This window comes from Anolis sagrei, chromosome 5 (genome assembly GCF_037176765.1).
Source record: "Anolis sagrei isolate rAnoSag1 chromosome 5, rAnoSag1.mat, whole genome shotgun sequence".
NCBI lineage: Eukaryota > Metazoa > Chordata > Lepidosauria > Squamata > Dactyloidae > Anolis > Anolis sagrei.
Genome location: NC_090025.1, coordinates 74,854,294 through 74,874,750, shown reverse-complemented (window position 1 = coordinate 74,874,750; position 20,457 = coordinate 74,854,294). Strand labels below are relative to the sequence as shown.

Below are 20,457 nucleotides of genomic sequence, written 5' to 3'. Positions count from 1 at the left end.
AAATATACACTGGCCCGGGCCAAATCGAGTGGCTGTGCGACCAGGAGGTTCTTCCACTCCAGGGGTAATCAATATATCCCCCTAGCTCTGCAAGTCTTCAAAGCAAAGGCGATGTCACAACTTCTCTATGGAGCACCCATCTGGTTAACCCCCAATAACAGCGCCATCAGATCTTTTCATTCGAAATTCCTCCACAAACTATATGGTGCCCCAAACTGTGTCCCGTATGCAGTTCTTTGTCTTGAATCTGGGCAATATTCTATTGAGGCTACTATCTGGCTAATCGTCATTAAATTTTGGCTATCTATACACTATCAAAGTCCCAGCGACTCTCTGACTCAACTCACCTTGAGCGAACTCCACCACTCCAAATGGTGCTCAACTGTCCTAGCAAAGATCGGGGAATTGGGCTACGACAGCGATTTCCTGACCCTACTATCTTTTCCCGAGATTTTTACCCTCATCAAAAGGAGGCTGCTAGATAGGGACCACAACCAATTGTTGAGCTTGGCAAACAAATCCTGCTCACCTATTAACTTGGCAATTCCATACACACAGGGAAATCCAGCCTTTTACATCACAGAGCTCACCAACCCCTCTTACAGAAGAGCCTACATGCTGGCTAGATTTAACATCATGCCATCGCCGCTCCATAGAGGAAGACTCAATGGCCTCCCGAGCGACAAGAGGGTCTGCCTCTGCAGCACAGGTCAGCTAGACTCCATACCGCATATTCTCCTGCACTGTCCACTCTATCAGGAGCCAAGATCCAGTCTGCTAACACAAGTTTTAGACTCACTGAAGAACCGCAGCGATTCTGACAAAGTGATTTTGCTTTTAAATTGCCAGGACTTTAGCTGCTGTCTTTCAGTGGCAAGATTCCTGAATGAAGTCTGCAAACTGAATGTGTAGCAAACGAGAAGCCCTTTTTTTATTATGTGTACTATTTTTTATACTCTCTGCCATGTTATGCCAATAAAGGCTTATTGTATTGTAAACTTGAAATAAACAAATAAACTTAGAAGCTAAGCAGGTGAGGTTGGATTAGTATTTGGATGGGAAATTCCCAAGGAATACCAGGTGCTGTAGCCTTAATTTCAAAGGGAAGGAATAGCAAACCACCTCTAAGTATTTGTTGCAAAAGAAAACTCAGTGAAATTCCCAAGTTGGCAGGCAGCCTGAGAACATGTGCACGCATGCATATTGTCCCCAGCAAAAGGAAGAGTAGTAATGTTATCGAGCAATTTAATATGTGAGTTGTTCCCCTAATGCTTCCGTTGAACAGAGCCGTTGATTGGCAAGGCTGGCTGGAAGCACAAATCTCAATGGGTCAAGTTGGGGAAGATTGAGCAAGGATGACTAGTAGAACTGAATGATCAGAAAGTGGTGGACTACGTACTACAAAGTATAAATGAAAGCATTCCACTCAAGTTCACTTGTGCTGATGCAGGTCTCCGTGCTTTGAGTGATTTCATTTACTGAGCCAAGGAAAAAGCAGCAGCACAGCCTAAGGTACAAACGAGAGAGGCCTGCTATTATTCTCTAGCAAGAACTGTGACCTAACCAGTACTAGTCTACACACGTTGTAGGGTGTCCATCCAATTCTTACAAAATGTGCAGAATAGAAAGATTTGAATTCAGGCCTAGTGAATCTGTGCCAAGGCATGTGTGTGGGGAGAAGCATCTTAAATCCAAATATTTAGGTTTAATTAGATAATAGATAATGAAAAGCACCTTGTCTGCTTAACCTCAAAATGAATCCCCATCCATAAGTGGCAAAACAAGAATATGATATCATTCTCCCCCTTTCATTACTTCCTCCATTTCTATTCGTTGTTTATTTGTTCAGTCGCTTCCGACTCTTCGAGACCTCATGGACCAGCCTATGCCAGAGCCGTCACCACCCCCAGCTCCTTCAGAGTCAAGCGAGTCACTTCAAGGATGCCATGCATCCATCTTGCCCTTGGTTGGCCACTCTTCCCTTTTCCTTCCATTTCTATATGACCTCAAAATATTGTCTGTCATGCCCTCCAATTGGATGAGAAACAGTTTTCTTTAAAGCGATGCCTCTACTTATGTTATTATAGTCTCTTCACATTTGCATCCTGCTCTGAAAGAACATACCTTCAGTATCATGTCCCCCGGCAGCAACCTTCCATCTCTAGCGATAACGCCGTCTCGATAAATGTGCTGTATTATTATGTGAACCAGTGGTGTTTCACTGCCTCCCACAATCCTAATGGCAAGGTTTTCGTTGGGATCACTACGGCTGATCTTAATGCTGGTAATTTCGCCATCTGGGATGAGGTGATATAACCTTGGGAAAACTGAAATGAACACAACAGGAACATTTATGTAGATTGCAGGGGTTTGTTTGTTTGTTTTAAATCTTACTGCATTTTAGGATTTTAGCATTTATCAGAACTGATCCAACTAGGCTTTTAAATTGTCTGCTATAACAAGTAAAAGATCACATTCTTCTCAGTTTTTGATGCTGGAAAGATTTTTTCTGACTTCTGACATATTTTTTAAAAATAAAACAATTTCCTTTATCACACAAGTACACAGCACTACTATAACCAACATAGGCACAGAATTAAATACAAATAATGAATCAGAATACCTGATGGCTCATCTACACGGACATTGTAACCTGGGGCCCTTCCAGACAGGCCCTATATCCCAGGATCTGATCCCAGGTTTTCTGTTTATCCCAGATTATCTGGCAGTGCGGACTCATATAATCCAGTTTAAAGCAGAATACCTGAGATCAGATCCTGGAATATAGGGCCTGTCTGGAAGGGCTTTCAAAGAAGGAGCCTCCACCACACTCCAGGGCAGAGAGTTCCACTGCTGAATGGCTCTCACAGTCAGGAAGTTCTTCCTAATGTTCAGATGGAATCTCCTTTCTTGCAGTTTGAAGCCATTGTTCTGCATCCTGTGTATTTATCTATCATTTTTGAACTTTTATGATGCATGGAAATCAACTGATCTATGGCGTTGCCTTATTCTTTAGTGAAGAGGAGTCTGGAGGGCTGCTTTTGTGTTTGGTCACTTTAAAAATCTTCTCCAGAAGATGATTCTACTAAGAATAGAAGCTTGAATCAAATGTACTCCCATCATAGTTAAAAAGCACCTCTTATTAATTTGAGTAAAATCTTACTTAGTTGGATCCTTAATCACATTTTTTTTCATTTCTCTTTCTGCGGAAACAAGCTAAAACAAGGACTAGACTTCAACAGTGCAAATCCTACCAGATTTCTTCAGTTATCTAGCTATTTATTATGCACTGCTTATCACCAAGTCATCTGTCTGCCCCACCGAGACTGTAGCTAACAGGGTTTTGCCATATTTGGGCTTCAGGCTTTAACTCAGAATCCAGATTGCCTCCACAGGCCTTGTCTGGTCCTGATTTTGACCAATCTGTAACATAAACTATCTGGTTTGCCACATCCTTGCTTCTCATGCTTCATGTACCTTCTTTGCCTGTATCAATCATCCACATAAGTCTAATTGACATGAACCTGTCATTCTCAGTGAGCAATTGTTTGGGGGTTTTTTTTAAAGGAAGGCAAGTCATTAATGTCTTCTGCAATGAAAAATGCCTTTCATAGAATGACAGCCTTTCCATAAAACTATTTGTGTCAGAAATTCCAGAGAATTACAACAAGTATGTGACCAATAGGCTACTACAATGATTATCCTTAATATACACTAGGATGCTTTTACACACTGGTATTCTCAGTTTTTGGTAAAGCCTGCCCCATTCAAAACTGACATTGGCCCAAAGCCCATTATTTGTTTGGGTTCACACTGAATATAGTTCTTTAAAGGCCAGGCTTTCAAAATAATATCTTGATTCCCCCTTCAAATGTCTAGTTTAAATAGGTAAGGGTAAGGTAAAGGTTTTCCCCTAACATTAAGTCCAGTCGTGTCCGACTCTGGGGTGTTTTCTCATCTCCATTTCTAAACCGAAGAGCTGGAGTTGTCCGTAGACACCTCCAAGCTCATGTGGCGTCGTTACCTTCCCGACGGAGCAGGTACCTATTGATCTACTCACATTTGCATGTTTTCGAACTGCTAGGATGGCAGAAGCTGGGGCTGACAGCGGAAGCTCACGCCGCTCCCCGGAATCGAACCTGTGACCTTGCGATCAACAAGCTCAGCAGCTCAGCGCTTTAACCCACTGTGTCACCAGTTTGAATAGCATTGATTTTAAAAAGTAATGAGTCAGTCAAATTTCTGCCACAAATGGACTGTGGTGCAGCTGGTGGGGAGTCAGCTACATTAAGATCACTACTGACCAAAAGGTCATTAATTTGAAGCCAGCCGGGTCGGAGTGAGGTTCCAACCAATTTGTGTAACTTGCTGTCGCCCTTTGCAGCTTGAAAGACAGTTGCATCCTACATTCCTACATCTGTAGGAATGTAGGAAATTTAGGTATCGCTTATGCGGAGAGGCTAATTTATGATGCCATAAAAATCTCCAGCAAGCAAGAAAAGAATGAGGAAGTACTTCAACCATATCACAAATAGACGGTGAAGCAACAGCTCCCCTGGTGGCCAGAATACCCTCATGAAAAAGCTGGAATGTTAAATAGCCTCTGTGTGTCTGTCTATATATGTTGTGTGCCTATGGCATTGAATGTTTGCTATGTATATGTACATTGTAATCTGCCCTGAGTCCCCTGCGGGGTGAGAAGGGTTGAATATAAATACTGTAAATAAATAAATAAATAAATAAATAATAAGTGCAAACTTGTATGTATACAAAAGTGGTTATTGATACTTGATGTGAAGACTTCTGTAATTCAGGAATGGTTTAAAAATATGGCTAGCAATACATTGACCAGACTAAAGTCTTGAAAATGGACTCAAATTCAAATTGTAACTGAAATATGAAGCTTTTCTTTTAGATAACCTTGGGGAGTTACTCCCACTCAGTTTAACTACCTCATAGGATTTCTCTGAGGACAATATGAGGGCAGGATGGAAAACTGCCTACTTTGCTCTTGGAGAAGAAACAGGATACAAATAGTGATACCATTTTGGTATGTTGATGAAAGACACAATAGTTCAAATTTTAGTTTTTACTAATGGACCATCTCACCTTGACTTATCAAGGCCACAGTGTCTTATGAACCACAGTGTAAAGGATGAATGATTATAAAGACAGATTACTCCAAGCAATATGTCCCAAATGCACTTTACTAGAGATCTAAAATTGCCTGCACACTCCACCTATCCCTAAAATATCTATCCTATTTCACCTGATCATGCCCAGCACTTTTAAAGATTTTAATTATTACATTTGGCACTGCCACAGGTTTTAATGCGCTATTGTTAAATGATTTTGCTTGCTTATGAGTTTGTTGTTATTGTATTGTTGTTGTTGTGTTTTACTGATGTATTTGGGCTCGGCCTCTTGTAAGCCACACCAAGTCCTTCAGGAGTTGGTAGCGGGGTATAAATAAAGGTTTATTATTATTATTATTATTATTATTATTATTATTATTATTACACAATCTCTAAAATGCATTGATTGTATGACCCCCATATACACAGGAGATTCATTCCTGAACATACTGTGGAAACAGGAAACTATTGATAATAGTAAACCCTATTGAAATTAGTAATTTCTAGGACTTCTACTTCTCTAGGAATTTTCTATGTCCTCCAGGGCAACCCTGGAGGACCTAGAAAATTCCTGGAGGACACCGTTTGTTGGATGCAGAGAGGTGTTAGTATGAGTATTGGTCCTGTGAGTACAGTGTAAAGTTTAATCTGTATTAGTAAAATGAAGATTCCATTACGTACTTTGCATGTCACACTGCAAGCTCTTCTAATATTGTGTACTCTTATGTTTGAAGCAATTTAAGAAACCCAGAGCTGTTACTTGTTTCCTGGTGGTCCTTCCATTTGTTCGTCTGTGTAGACACTTATGGAGGGACCAACCTGGATCTTTTAAAATCACACCACTGACTAAATGTTTATTGTCAGGGGACATACGTCTAGACTTCTATTGAAGCTAAGCTGACGGCTACCAAAAGGAAAGCTAAAATAATATTGGCAGTTAAACCATCTGAACTGCATCTGAACTCACTAGAAGCATGAAATAGGAAATATAATTTTAGAAACAGTCAGCTCTTGAACCTTGATGGGATGAAATGAATACCAATTTTGATGGATGCAAACAATGCTAGAAACTAGAGGGTAGCAGCTGACAGCCAACAGGCATTTGGGCTTTGCTTAAATGTTGTGTTCTTCAAATGCCAAACTCTCCGGGAGTTATCACTGTAAATCCATGGTCTTTGCCTACACTGGAGATGTGAGGCCCTATTTCAATCTGACATTTGTTTTTCATACAAGATAATTCCCCTTAGTCTTCCTTTACATGCACCTGAACAAAGCTTTAAAATGCTTGGAATAGTTTAGATTGCTAACAATATACCATATGGCTTAATATGTGTGCATAAGCATCACCCATGATCTAGTCACATAATTGCTATGTAAGCATTAAGTTTAGGCTGTAAGGAGAAAGAATAGTTTTTGCTGTCGGGATGTGTAATAAATAAATATTCGTTGCTGTTGTGTGCCTTCAAGGTGCTTCAGACCATCAGAATTTAGCATCCTAGGACTCTTTCATTCTGTCTTCTGGAGCCCCATGCAGGCTATCATATGGCATCGTGTGACTTCCAGTGGAGGGCCTACCCTCAACCGGGGTGAAAGCATTTCCGGAGGCTTTCACCATGTTGTGCTGGCTCCAATGGAGCTAGCACAGGTGTGCTGTCATGCACTGGGCCTGTGAAAAGGTCTGTAGACAGGACGTGTTCTGTATGCCCAATGGGACGCCGGGGGTGCCTCGGATTAGAGGCCCTTTGGATTTCCCTAAACAAAGTCTTTAGAAACTTGGAAAGTTTAACAAAGTTCTTTATTATTGCTTAGGTCTTCAATAAATCAAACAAATACTTCAAGGCTTTGAATCAACTGGTGGCTTTCTTAATCTTGTCCACAAGGGACAGGCAACTATCTTCATGAACTGTTTCTTCACTATAAGGGAAATCCTTGACCTCTACCTGGGCAATCTGTCTTAGGCTCTGCTGGCGTGGGCCTCTACACCCGATCCAAATTGCGTTATGGCTGCCGCGAGTGGTTCTTACCAAACAGAGTCCTTGTATAGATTTCCAAGAGGAAAGAAGGTCTTCAATTCCCAGCAAAGGCTGGCTGTAAAGCTGTGGGACTGGATCCCTCAGCAAAAGAGCTATGCTTCTCTGTAGAGCTGTGGGACTGAACTCCCCCCAGCAAAAGAGCTGTAAAAGACGAAGCTTTCTACATGTGAAACTGATTCGCGTCCTGTACGAAAGGCTTCTCTGTGTGAACTGAACTAATGGTCCCCCTTTCCCCTCCTAAATCCAGAAAAAGGAGCAGAACTAAAGATCCTAATGATGAATGATAGGTCATTGGCCCTATAATTGCAAACCAAGGGAAGCCACCTTATTGCAAAATGCATGGAACCTTGGAATACATGCAAACACTCAAAGAAAGAAAAAGAAGTTGGAGCTCCTGGTACAGCCGTACCAGAACAACAGGTCCTTTCCAGTAGGGCAACACTTCCCCCATGTGATGAGGCCATCTGAGCTGCATGCGGGGTGACAGATTTGTCCCGCTGCCCTTCTCTTTTCACCATGATGCCAGGAGAAGCAGGATGCTTCATCTGGCCTTTGTGATGAGACCCTTATTGTGACCCTATCAGGACTTTTTCTAGGGCTGAGAGGGTGTGACTCACTCAAAATCATCCAGTGCATTTCCATGGCTAAGCAAGAACCTGAACCTTGCCCCGGAGTCATAGTCCTACTCTCAAATACTACACCATGCACATTCTCATCTAAAGGTTAAGTGCTCATTCTCGGTATTTTTGTGGACTTGCATTTTTCTTTTATTTGTGGACAAAAGAGCAAAGACTCAAAAGATTATGATCCTGAGACAGTCTAGTAAATTGTGCTACTCACTTACCAACTTCACACAGTTGCCTCACTTTGCCTAATATTAGGGTTTGTCATAGAGTAAGTAGATGATAAAGTGACTTGACTAAGAAGGCACTATCTAGTAGAAAGTTTTGTTGGCAAAAGCTGAATTGATTTCTATGAAGCTATGAAGTGAAGAACATCCTGACAGCCAGAACTGCTAAGCAGGGACAGCACTACCAATCTATCTTTGTGCTTGTTTCCATTTAATGTATTCTATTTTTTCGAAGGCTCCCATGAAATTCCCTTCAAACTTACGTGTGTATATATATATATTTTAAAAAAACTAACCATCTCTCTAAAAGTGTGAAAATGATAAAAAATGCTTTCTCAAAGGAACTACAGTCCATGTAAAGAAGTCTTTACAAATCATTACCTTCCTCTGCGGCAATCAAATTTTCAACATTCTCATGTTCCCGTTCAGAGTGGTTAGCAACAGCACTGCCGCTTTTTGTCCTCCGAAGAACACTGAATGCTCTATTTATCTTTTTAAAAGATCTGCTTCTTATAGTCGAACGTTCAAAATGTCGAGCTGCAGCCAAACAAAAAGAGCGAAAGAGAATTAACATTTGATTTTTATGAATGAGACAAGGTAAAAAGAAATAATGTTAGATTTTGGCAAGGCCACTAAATACTATAAAAGCACCAGGTGCTGTCTGATTTTGGAAACTAAGCAGGATCAGCTTTGGTTACTGCCTGGATGGGAGACCACCAATGAATACCAGGCCCTGTAGACTATGTTTCACAGGAAGGAACTGGCAAAATAACTTCTGAGTATTTCTTGTATAAGAAAAGTCTACAAAATTCAAGGTGACTTGAAGACACACACATACAAAACCCAAAAGATCAAAATTCTGAGACTTACTACAAATACTGCTAAAAAGATCCTCCTATTTTTGCTTTTACTTAACTGTTATAAATAGCTTTTCATGTGTCCTGCTATAGTATATAGCCACCATTACCTGTCATAAATGGAGGACCTTTTCACATGGATGTTTCTGCCCATTTTCTCTCCATTTTCGCATGCTTGCAAAATTAAGTCCCACTGAGGCCATCTATGATGATGGGATACGTGAGGAGGGGAAACTAACCTTTTACTGGAAGGAAGGAGAACTTCTTTTTCTTTGTATTTGATTTTATTTTTAATATACCACCTTCTGCCACCAATAAACTTATTTGTATACGTAGGCACCAGGCAATGATGCTGATAAGGGGGAGAGAGAAGAATAAAGCTCGCAGAAACTAAGCAGCCTGGGGTTCACACTATGAAGTACACTATCTTTGTCCCTGTGTCACCTTTCTTATATTTGTTTGTTGCAGGGTTCAATTATAAATGTCTGTATATGCCTCTTTGATGTATAACCCAATACTGTAGTCACTATGTAGCTTCAAGATAATCTTCAGTTGACTTCCAGGAATGTATCTTCAGTCCTATAACTTGACACGAGACTTCAATATAGTTGAAACCAAGAAATGTTTATTTATGAATTCTTGTGCACATAAAGTGTATTTGTTACACAGTACTTTTCTTCAGTTCCACCTGGATATTGCTACATCTGTCTTTTACTCTTGTGAATACATAAAACTGATACTATATAACTTTCAGAACAGTTTAGCTTATGTCAACTTGGTTAGGAAACTTCCTTCTCTTTCAAATATATAATTCCTCCTCAGTCTTCTGACTGGGTAATTTATATCTTATAGTTACTTCTTTCAATCAATAGTCTGACTGCAGACTTATTTTCAAAGAACTCTCTGTCTCTCAGTTCCACCTGATTGAGGACTTAGACTCAAATTAGTCTTTTATTACTTCAGTACCACAACTGAAGGCTTAATCCTACATAAGGATCTTCTTCTTCTAGTTCACAGACTAGAGATTAATCCAAAATGGTCCCTTTATTACTTTAATATCATAGCTGAAGACTCAAACTTAAATTAGAAATCTCTTCACTCTAGCTCCCTTGGCTAGAAACTGACTCATTTTTAAAATGTCCCATCTTTTCTTCCTAGTTAGCTCCACCCCTTTTCTGCTATCCACTCTAAAATGGATACATTTCTATGGCAGAGGCTTCGCATTCATGGCGACACATCACTCAATCATCTGCAGCCTGCTCTTGCCTGCCCTTGTCATATTATCAACAGTATTAAACATAGACAAAACCCTCATTATAATTAGTTATTCCGTAACACCATCCCATGACGCATGGCCACTTCCAGTGGCTGCTTGTGGGAATGTGTGTTGCTAGCATGCTACAACAAAGATAAGGTTCCCTTCAAAACTCAACAAATTCCAAGGGAGCCATGTGGCAGATAAAATAATATTAAACTAGGCATGGTTAGGTCCAGTCGGAATCATCGTTATTTGGAATAAAGTTGGAAAGATTACCTTTTTGAAGCAATTTTGAACTTTTTTAGGAAACCAGTTGACCTCTTGCCATTCTGAAGCTAGTTGTGCCATTTTTTTCCAACTCAGGAAGTGAGTCAGAAATGATTCAGCTTTTCCTCTGCTTCTGGTCCCTGGCCTCATCTCAAGCCAGAGAAGCCAGTTATAAACCAGAGAAGGATGAATTTCCTCCCGTTTGCTTTCCCCCCACTTCTGGCTCAAGCCATAGAAGTGAGTTATAAGCCAGGGAAGGGTGAATTTCCTTCCCTTTGCTTTTCCCTGCTTCTGGAGTAAAACAAATACTTTCAAAGTAAAGACCACCCAATGAAACAGGAAATAACACTTTAATTATTTATTATTTAATTAATGAAAAGATTCGGAAGTCTCTGAAGTTTCAAAAAGTTTTGAACATTTTTTTCTGTGAAAATTGGAATTGACTTTAGAATCGAACCACTAGTGTCCCCTACATCCGAAACGTGTTTTGAACCATTTTTTAAATCAAACAAGCCTATATTAAACTGATATAGCCGTGTAGTGTACATTACTGATTTGAAAAGAGGCAAGAATCACATGGGGTTGGTTGGTGGGTTTGCGTATGAGTGATCTTACTTCTAGTTTGGCTGTTTCTGTTGAGATCGGCAGAGCTGGCTCCTGGCTGGCTGTCTTCTGAGGTGGTGCTGAAGGCTGGATTAATTAGACCTGGCTCATCAGTCATTAAGGCTATGGTGGCGGCAGCAGAAAACTCTGGCCCAAGAGCAGCTACGGTCAAAGCAGCGTTCAAATCGGGAGAGCTGTCCTGTGAACGCCGCTTCCGCTCCTTGGTAAGGCCATAATGAGATGCTCCTTTACATCTAAGGAAGGAGGGAAAGGGCAGATCACATTATGAAAAAATTGTAGATATGCTTTAAAAGATCTGAGACAGTTAACACATTCTTTTTAGACAGTAAAACATTAAAATAAACACAATGACTAGAGACAACATGAGACAGGAAAGGGGGGAAATGGAAGTGTACATAATAGGGCTGGGCGGTTTCGTTCGTTAATTTCGTAATTTGTTATTAATTCGTTATTTTTTTTATAACGAAGCGATATTGAACCATTCAGGAGCAACTAAACATTGAAACAAATTTTTCAATTCGTTTCGTAATTGTTTCGTAATTGTTTCGAAATCGTTTCGAAATCGTTTCGTTATTATTTCCGCATGTCTGGTGCAAGTTTTATAGTTGTTGTTTGTTTTATCAGTGAAAAAAAAAATATAATTATCACACCAACAGTCAACAACAGAGGAAGAGGGAAGCTTCAGAAGTTCCCCCTGTCCCATTTGGAGGTTTTTTTAGCGTATTGCGCGGTTGCGTCCGCCATTAACGAATTGATTCGTAATTGTTTCGTAATTTCTGAAATTTTGTAAATTTCAAACTTTTTTAAAGAAAAATTTCGGAATTCTTTTAAAAATCGAAATGCAAAACCCCCCTAAAAACGAATCGAGTTTAGAAACAAATTTTTCCGTGGTTGCCCAGCCCTAGTACACCAGCACACATCATGATGGCTCTGTCTTACTATCTTTATTCTTCTGAACAAATTACTCTCTGTCTCCAGACTAAGTAACAATGAGAGAAATGAGAGGTCCGGCAGTTCACACTGATTCATTTGATTAAAGGTGGAATTATCCTAGGCAGTGAATACTATGAAAAGATTCCCATGTCATGTTTTTCCCAGAACTAAACAAGAGAGGGCAAGAGAAGACAACATCCAATAGCAATGGCTTAAATTATTAATTCACGTGAAAAGCCTACCCTGGGTGAGGAAATCCATTGTAGTAACACATGCTTGTTTGTAGCTTGTTTGTGTGTAGGAAACAGAAAGGCAAGCCTAGCAGGTGACTGATCAAAACAAAGGGGCCGAGTCTATAATCAGTCCTTTGTCTTTGCTTAATGAAAGAGGGCAGTGTCAGGCACCAAAGCTTGTTTGCATCAGCTTATGTTTGGGGAGGGGGAGAGAGAAAAGCCCACACATATAGAGGTTGGAGCCCATCAGAGCAGCCGTTGCTTCATGAGTGGCATTGCAGCTGCCTTCCAGATTCAGGATTCCCATCGCCTTTACAAGTCATTTTCCCAGAAGCAATGTGACATAGGACTCTCTTGCTACCCTACCTGTTTGCCCAGCAGAGTTGGGACGCTTCAGACAGTTGTAGGTTTAGGCCCACAAACAAAGAGCCCCCCTCAAAACTGTCTTTCCCATCTATTCTGACACTAATCTTAATTTGTATTATTGTTGTCAACTGCTGTCAAGTTGACTTCAACCTACACTAATCCCAAATCACCCTTTCATCACCAGAGGTGCTCAGGTCTTGCCAATTCGGAGCTGTGGCTTCCTTCTGGCTAAACCATTTGAAATGTGGTCCACCTATTTTCCTATTGCCTTCTACTTGCCACCAATTAAATAATTACAATCCTCTTTAAATAAAAAGACTCTTTCTTCTCACCAGACGGGGCTATGATGGTGGTGGGACCACGAGAAAAACTTCCTCTGAGGACCTTAAGACCTTGGCAGGTTCATATAAGGTTATAGAAAAAGAGAGAGAATGTATCTATATGAACCTCTGTCTCCTCTTGTGATGTTTTTTTTCCCCCCTCGAGAGGGGAGTAGAGAATATGTCACTAAATGGAGAGACGAAGGAAGAAGAGCGGAAGTCACAACTTTTAATCTTTTTTTTCTTCTCTCCTCTTATATATATATATATATATATATATATATACACACACACATACATACACACACACATATATATATTCTATTCTTTTTTTCTTTTTTCTTCTTCTTTTCTTTCATTCACATAATGTTGATAGCTATGTGTCTCAATGTGTGTATTTTACTATTGTAAAACTAATAAAAATATTTTAAAATAATTAAATAATTAAAATTCTCTTTAAATAAAATGACTTTTTCTCCACTCCTCACCAGACGGGGCTATGATGGTGGTTAAAACCTTGGCAGGTTCATATAAGGAGACAAAAATATATGTATTCTTATTTAGTTCCCTATTATTGCTCCATTGAAGTGTTGCATTTGACTCGGAAATTTGGGAAACAATATTGTTTTTACCAGGAGAAGAGGAGGATATGTATAGAATGGAGCAATAATGTAAAGAATGGAATAACAGAAGATTAATTGACACTATTCCTGCCAAATTGGGACAGTTGACAGGTATGCTTACCGAAAAGAAGCAAATGATGGGGGAGTGGTAAAAGGGCCCAGTGAGACAATCCCATACTGTAGCATCCTTTCCTTGTTATTTTTAAAACTTTTTTTCAAAAGGTGGCAGCTGACCAAGCATGGACGTGGCGATAAATCCTCATTTTTTATTTCAAAAATCTAAACAATAACATGACAGGGTATGACCATATCTGTGCTTATAGAAGGACCTTACTGCTTTTGAATATCATTCTATACATTCTTTTTTCCAGTCATTTTACATGGTTAGCTGTGAGTTTTCCTGGCTGTCTGGCCATGTTCCAGAAGCATTCTCTCCTGACGTTTTGCTCACATCTATGGCAAGCATCCTCAGAGGTTGTGAGGTCTCTTGGAAACTAGGCAAGTGAGGTTTCTATATCCTTGGAATGTCCAGGTCGGGAGAAAGAACTCTTGTCTATTTGAGGCAAGTGTGAATTCTGTAATTGGCCAGTGCCAGGAGAAAATACTTCTGAAACATGGCCATACGGCCCTGAAAATTCACTGTAACACAGGAATTCCAGCCATGAAAGCCTTCAATATTACATATTTTACATGGTCTCCAAAAATCAAAGTTTTGAAAAGCTACATTTGGTAATTTCAAACACCATCATCCCTACAGAGGTATGTCCACAAGTTGTCTGGTAGACTCTGGGATTTATGGTTGCATAGGTTGATTTTTTTAGTTCTGAATTTGTGACCCATTAGGTTTAATGCAGCCAGTCAGCTCTATGTAATTTTCCAGACACTAGGTATACAATAGGGTAATGCCATCATTCAACTCTAATTCAGCTCAAATTTGAATGTAACCACTGTTTATTGTTGCATGAGCTGAATTAATTCAATACTTGTTTGTTACTTCCAATTTAACAAAATATCTAAAACTGCAAGCAGTAGCAAAAATCTACAATGTATGAAATAAGGCAGCCATGAATCCTCCATGCTTTTTTAAACATTGTGCAAGAATGCCCATATTCACACTGCAAGAAATGCTTGACTGCCACACTGCAAGGAACATTAAAGATTAATTTAATGAGAATCATACACTAACCACGAAAACAGGCCAGCCTTGAGTCTGAGGAAAATGCCAGTTACAGATCTCCAAACTGAACCCTATTCTGCCCTTGCTGTGGTTCAAGACATGTTGCTGCTTGTAACAAATTCTGCTTTCTAATCAATCTCTAATGGTGTTGTCCTACTTTCTGTTGCTGTTTTCTTTTCCTCGTGATTAAGGCAAGTTGATGACTTTCATTCAAATGCCCTTTGGGAAGGAAAAACATTAAGAGGGTAGCGCTTAACAAGCCAAAGTCATTTGTACATATTGCTGTAGAGTGGAATGCCAGCGAGGGTTGCCTTCTGCTCTGCCATCCCTTATCTGAATTGGTGCTACTGCCCTTTATGTATTTTTTCCGGCATTGCTCTCTTTGCTTTGAGGGATCTACCCACATGTACTCTAATTTCCAAATATCAAACAACTCTATGAAAGGCTCAGTACTTCTGTTGGATGTCCCTAGAGGTGCATATCATTGTGGTATTATTTAGCTATTTATGTATTTTACCAAAGCACTGCCAAATCAGGACAGTTGGAAAGTATATTAACAAGTAAAAAAACCCCCACCAGATTAAACATAGCAAGAGTTACAAACTCTTTTAAAAAGCTACACTACTTTTAAACAATGTGTATGTATACTTTGCCAGGAAATCAGAACACGTTTACTTCTTGGGAGGAGAGCAATGATCAATCTCAGTAAAACAGTGAAGAGCAGAGACATCACATTGGCAACCAAGATCCACATAGTTATAGCAATGGTATTCCCCATAGTCACCTACGGATATGAGAGCTGGACCATAGGGAAGGCTGAACGAAGGAAGATAGATGCTTTTGAACTGTGGTGTTGGAGGAAAGTTCTGAGAGTGCCTTGTACCATGAGAAGATCCAACCAGTCCATACTTCAGGAAATAAAGCCCGATTGCTCACTGGAGAGAAGGATATTAGAGACAAAGTACTTTGGCCACATAATGAGGAGACAGGAAAGATTAGAGACAATGATGCTGGGGGAAATGGAAGGAAAAAGGAAGAGGGGCTGACCAAGGGCAAGATGGATGGATGGCATCCTTGATGTGACTGGATTGACCTTGAAGGAGCTAGGGGTGGTGACGGCCAACAGGCGGCTCTGGCGTGGGCTGGTCCATGAGGTCACAAAGAGTTGGAAGCGACAGAACGAATAAACAACAACATGTATACTTTGAAATGTAATTCTCAAAGGTTTTGATAAAAGGTTTGGCTCAGTGCCAGAAAGAAAGCAATGTTGGCATTAGTTGGAGGGCATTTCACAGAGCATCACAACGGATAAGACCCTTTCCCATGGCCTTCCACTTCATATTGCCCCCTCTTGTGGGATGCAAAGGAGGGTACCTCTGCTAATATTTTAATCATTAAGACATTTCCATGTGGAGAAGCAACACTACTTATTGGGACTTAATGGCTTCATTAAATGGGACTTTCCCCCTGTCCCAGGACGCTGCCAAGATACAGCCAGGATAGAACCTGCCAGAGCCCATCACATGACATAGGGTTACTTTTGGTGGGGCTCCTTCCTGCTGCATCTTGGCAGTGTGGTTAGAGGCAGCCCTGAGAGCGTGGGTGAGTACTTGTGTTCTCATTCAGTAAGCCGGGGACAGAGCAAGAGGAAGCTGGAGCCGCCAGAAAATGTTGTGTGTTGGTAAGAGGATGAAATAATGCACTGCCCCACGGATTCCACCACTGTCCCCTGGCTTATAGATCTCAATCTGATGAGGTCCTTAGTTCTTAATTGATTATAAATACAATTTGGGGTACAGAACCCCAATGACATCAGACAAGAACCCATTCTATGTGCCCTTGGCACCCATTATACCTTCATCTGCACCAGCCTTCCCTGTGCCTAAAAATGTCCCTGAAGTGACTCTCTTTTGCATCTTGATGTTAATGGAAAGTCCAGTGATAAGGGCAGGAAAAGAATTTTTTTTCTGCAACCACACCAAAATTAATCAGAGGGAAACTGATTTCCCTCTGTTTGATTGGCGTCGTTTCCATTGTGGGTATAGCTATATCACCCATTTTTAAGTGGTATTGACACCGGACTTAGCGCAGACACCCGATTGGCATAGCCTGCCAAGGCCCAGAACTTCTGATCTCACGCCATCCGTCAATAGCGTGAGCTCAGGTGTTCTGGGCCTTGGCGGGCTATGCCAATCGGGTGTCCACGCTAAGTCCAGCATCATTGTGACCACAAGAAAACCTATTTTTCTACACTGAACTGTGCTTTGAAACAAACAAATAGTCCCTGTAAGGTTATACCATTGAACCGGTCTGATGATGAGTACAAACATGTCCCTAGCAGCTACCTAGAAGAAACAAATTTGGGTAGACAAGCAGAAGTTAGTTGAGTAGTTATTGGATAAACACATACATACATGTATAATAGAATCAAGCACTTTATGTGTTTTAATCTGCTTTATTGTTCTATGTGCTTATGTGTTTTAACTGTTTTATAGTTGGATGGGGTATATTCGATTATTATGTTCATATGCGGCATTGAATTTTGACGGACTGTAAGCCACCTCGAGTCCTCTGTGTAGTGAGAAAGGCAGGGTATTAATGAAGTAAATAAATAAATAATTATTATTCATTCAAGTCAGATTACTAATTTCCGGGATATATAATCAGAATGAACCCATAGCACAATAATCTATTCATTTCTCTTTCTCTAAATCGTTGTTTTATAAATTCAATGTCTTTGAGATTAGCAACACCCTACAAAACACATAGGCTATGCATTTTGCTGTTTACCTTTCTGTTAGAGAAATAAAAAAGAACAATCATTTTGTCACCCAAAGTGAATTGGTAAGAAATAAGATTTTTTATTATTAGGTATTAGGTACCCGGAGACAACTAGAATAGGTTAACAATCTGAAGGCATTCAAAGACACAAAAATACCTAGGTGCTCTCAACACCAGATAGTTGATAAAAACACTCCAATGGGACCTTTTTGCATTACACAATGATAGTACTATAATTCCATGTTATGATTGTAGGGAAGTTGTTTTGACACATCATGTAGCAAAAAAGCACCTATCCGGCAATAAAACAGCAATTACAAAAGCAAACTATTCCCAACCCTTTCATTACACTCCAAATATATTCCTTGAGGTAACTGCCCACTCTCCAGCCCTGAGACCAATTTCATATTGTTATTAGTTTGCTAATGTACTTGGTCACAACTATCTTTATTTCAAAGTCGACTAATATAAAATTTAATAGGGTGTGCCTGTTTGACTTCAGGGGATGATATTACTCTAGTTATTGTGAACTATAACAAAGAGGAAGCTGGAATAGCTTCTCACCAAATAAACAGCTCTTTCACAATGCGTTGCCAATGTAATTCGAATACAGTTTGAAGGTCATTGCTTGTTTGGGCATGAATTGGTGTTATTCTACAATCCCAAGGGTGGGGTGGAGGACTGAAACATTTTCTGGGTGAAAAAGTCAAACCTTGAATCTCAGTAATTTAGTCCACCATCTAGAGAAATTGTGCAACAAGGTCCACACGTCCGTTCTGCATATAGGGTGTGATCCAACTAACATATCCAGACAGAGATGTACAATTAATGTGGAGTGCTTCTTGTTTCCAAACAACATATTTCAAGCAACAGAAAATGAATATCTGTAACTATTTGCCATGTAAAGTGAAGGGATGGAAGAAGGAGCATGAATATTTTACAAGTTTCTGCAGAATTGAATTAGTGAATAGGTTGTCAATCTATTAGTGACAAACACAAGCACATGTCATGGTGGAAGTGGAGTTGTGCATGCAACAATGTTGTGTATGGAGTTGTACACTGAATACTGTGTATTGCACTTGCACAATGCTACCCAATAGATCAGTGGTTCTCAACCTGGGGTCCCCAAATGTTTTTGGCTTTCAACTCCCAGAAATCCCAAGAGCTGGTAAACTGGCTGGGATTTCTGGGAGTTGTAGGCCAAAACCATCTGGGGACCCCAGGTTGAGAACCACTTTATTAGATGGTCTTGGACAAGTCACACCCTCTCAGCCTTGGAGAGAGGTAAAAACACATCTTCTCTGAAAAAAAAACCCGCAAAAACCTATGGGCCACCACAAGTTAAGAGTCCACTTGAAGGCACATAACAATAACAACAACAATAGGGATGTGCATTTGTGATGAGCTACATATATACATGAGCAATAATGAACACGGTGCTTAACTGAAGTAAAGAATTACGTAAGTTCTAAGTAAGATAAAGCAATCCCCATTTTAAAAGTGAGAGGATGATGGAAGTGGAAGAAAAAAGCATAGATACCAGAACAGGAAGGACTAGGGGCCTCATCAGACCAGGCAATTTTAGCATCCTATGATACTTCCACCCTGTTTTGCAAATGGAGCCCCATGCTGGCAATCACACAACATTGTGTAACTTCTGGTGGAGGCCCTGCCCCTAACTGGGTTGGAAGCATCCTTGGATGTTTCTCTCCCAACACGGGAGGCTGTCTGTGTTGTGCTGGCTCCAATGGCCAGGCAGGTGACACTTCCCATGTGTGATGGGGAAAGTGTTGTTGTGACAGGCACTGGTTTAGGGCCAGGACAGCTTCCTTGGCATCTGGTGGAAAGGAGCAGTAGAGTTGGGTGTCATCTGCATATAGATAGTACCGATCTCCAAAACTCCAGATGACTTCTCCCAGTGGTATAATATATATGTTAAACAGCATGGGGGACAAAAAGAAACACTGAGGAACCCCGCAGGTCAACAGCAGCAGGTTCAAACAAGAGTCTCCCAGCACCACCTTCTGAGTATGACCCTCCAGGAAGGACTGGAGTCACTGCAAGATAGTGCCTCCCACTCCCATCCCAGCAAGATGGGACTAGGAGGAGGATACCATGGTCAATGGAGGGTACCATGGTCAATGGTATCTACACACTGGATATGTGTTAAAACTTGTATGCTGGACCTGGGTTGAGACTACTTGCAGCCACATTCCACGTAGAGAGGATTTCATATAGTTATGTTACTGTGGAAAGACAGTATTGTCAAGAGGAATACTTTAGATTTAGAAGGCCCCTAGTTTTGTCTTAGGTGTCTTCATTTAAGGTGATGAGATAAAGCTCTGCTGCAATGCTGTAACCTTGAAGAACCATGACCACTTTACAGCATGGCTCCTCAGCCAAATTGACAAATAGTTTAACCTGATACAAGATAGCTTGTTTTTCTACTCCTGTGAGCTTCCAATTTAAATCAGTCAAATATGTACATGAATGAGTTACACAATAAGCTTGAGTAATGCCATGGAGCCCTCCTTGGGACCAGCAGCTATAGCCGGTCTTCATTATGACATTTCCAAGGACATTCCCTTTATTTATGACCTCATCGCATGGGGCAGTTTTACGACGGAGTCTGCTGATTCCCTTCCCATGCCGTAAAACTACTTCTGGCTGGGTTCCATCACAAAACTATCAAGGAACCGGCACATGCTACCACAGTGACAACATGGGAGGATTCTCGTGTTCAATAGGAGTAAATGGAGGGAAGCCAGGTGGCCTCCTATAACACTACTTCAAAATGTTGTTTTCTTTGTTCTTTTTTCCTCTATTAAGAGATTTTTCAAGGTGAGAATTGTATTGCCCTCCAGATGTTATTCAGCTGGAATTCCCAACATTTCTCATCATTGGCTGTGCTGACTAGGTTTGATGGGAGCTGCAGTTCAACCACATCTGTAGGGACATAGTTTCCCTACCATTGACTGTGCAGATAAATTCAGCACTGTT

General features: G+C 40.5%; 1 protein-coding gene across 3 annotated transcripts in view; it reads right to left on the bottom strand.

Moving 5' to 3' along the window:
• The window catches only part of LNX1 (ligand of numb-protein X 1), a 100,372-nt gene that overhangs the window by 42,758 nt on the left and 37,157 nt on the right, over nt 1-20,457 (bottom strand). For all 3 annotated transcript variants that reach the window (XM_060778522.2, XM_060778523.2, XM_060778525.2), the window contains 3 exons: nt 11,016-11,257; nt 8,400-8,555; nt 2,125-2,327 (listed from right to left, as the gene is read on the bottom strand). In XM_060778522.2, the coding sequence (XP_060634505.2) occupies nt 2,125-2,327; nt 8,400-8,555; nt 11,016-11,257 (601 nt within the window). The remainder of the gene's footprint in view (nt 1-2,124; nt 2,328-8,399; nt 8,556-11,015; nt 11,258-20,457) is intronic.